At 49.3% G+C, this 1,342-nt stretch overlaps 1 protein-coding gene across 1 annotated transcript; it reads left to right on the plus strand.

Moving 5' to 3' along the window:
* Positions 1 to 152: 152 nt before the first annotated feature.
* On the plus strand, positions 153 to 1,342 carry LOC108526025 (sorting nexin-12-like). Its single transcript, XM_017866733.1, has 2 exons — positions 153 to 322; positions 1,038 to 1,342. Exons 1-2 carry the CDS (start codon positions 168 to 170, stop codon positions 1,138 to 1,140), a joined length of 258 nt encoding a protein of 85 aa, XP_017722222.1. The 5' UTR covers positions 153 to 167; the 3' UTR covers positions 1,141 to 1,342.

A 1,342-nucleotide genomic window follows, 5' to 3' on the forward strand; every position in this document is an offset into this window, starting at 1 on the left:
CCTGTCCTCCCATAGAAACGGATTAATCTTTGACCTGAGCCATCCTGACTGTTCTTATGGTCTTAGTTCTTGCAAGTTGCTGGCTGTGGGACAGGATAGACCCTATGCCTAATAAGAAATGAGGTACATAGTGCTTTACCATCTCATTCCCACTCTGTCTCTCTCCCATGTGGCTGGAATTTTGTGTGTGCCTGCAGATTGTAGTACCACCACTGCCTGGGAAAGCCTTGAAGCGGCAGCTCCCTTTCCGAGGAGATGAAGGGATCTTTGAAGAGTCTTTCATCGAAGAAAGGAGGCAGGGCCTCGAGCAGTTTATTAACAAGTAAGCCAAGTTCCTGGGGCTCCACTTGCTACTTTTACCATCGTAGTCTTTCTTTATGTTTTGTTTACCTCACCTTTTATTTTATTTATTTATTTATTTATTTGAGACAGGGTCTCACTCTGTCACCTAGGCTGGAGTACAGTGGTATGATCCCGGCTCACTGCAACCTCTGCCTCCTGGGTTCAAGCGATTCTCCTGCCTCAGCCTCTGAGTAGCAGGGATTACAAGCACCGGCCACCATGCCCGACTAATTTTCGTATTTTAGTAGGGATGGGGTTTCACCATATTGGCCAGACTGGTCTCGAACTCCTGACTTTAAGTGATCCACCCATCGTGGCCTCCCAAAGTGTTGGGATTACAGGCATGAGCCACCGCACCCAGCTCACCTTTTATAATGGGTACCATGATGTGGTGCCAATTATGTGGTGGGCTGACTGGACAGTAAAACTCCATTCCTTTGAGTAGGATTCTGATCCTGTATGTCAGAGCCTGAGAAAGCACAGTATGTTGGTTGTATCTAGGGATTTCCCTGTCTTGCCCCTCTATTCCCCGTCCCCTCTACAATATTAGGGTTGAGGTGGTACCCTACTGCTGTCCTCTACTGGCTTGAACCTTAGGGCTGACCTTGCCCTTCCTCCCCTGTCCACATCCCCATCCCTCTGCTAATTCTCTCTGATTCTGAATACTACTGATAACCATCCTGGTTTCTTTATAGAATTGCTGGGCACCCACTGGCTCAGAATGAACGCTGCCTACACATGTTCCTGCAGGAGGAGGCAATTGACAGGAACTACGTCCCGGGGAAGGTGCGCCAGTAGGAGCCCCTCTCACCACCTGCCCTCTACTTTCCTGCTGAAATGACATTGGTTTTACACTAAGCCTCTCTCTGTCTTTGATCTGAAGTTGGCTGCCCATCTCCTGGCCTGATAGACTGTCTGGCATTGTGCTCCCTGGTACCTGACTACACCATGTGGGCACTCTGCTAGGATCCTCTTCTCTGAGGAGAGGTGGGAACCCACA

This window comes from Rhinopithecus bieti, unplaced genomic scaffold (assembly GCF_001698545.2).
Source record: "Rhinopithecus bieti isolate Rb0 unplaced genomic scaffold, ASM169854v2 scaffold_65198, whole genome shotgun sequence".
Lineage (NCBI taxonomy): Eukaryota > Metazoa > Chordata > Mammalia > Primates > Cercopithecidae > Rhinopithecus > Rhinopithecus bieti.

What these genes read in the sequence shown, in the direction of transcription:
- LOC108526025 (XM_017866733.1), top strand. Translation starts at nt 168, where the DNA reads ATGTGGCTGGAATTTTGTGTGTGCCTGCAGATTGTAGTACCACCACTG. An exon ending in CTCGAGCAGTTTATTAACAA is followed by an intron (nt 323 to 1,037) that starts GTAAGCCAAGTT and finishes GTTTCTTTATAG; the next exon opens with AATTGCTGGGCACCCACTGG.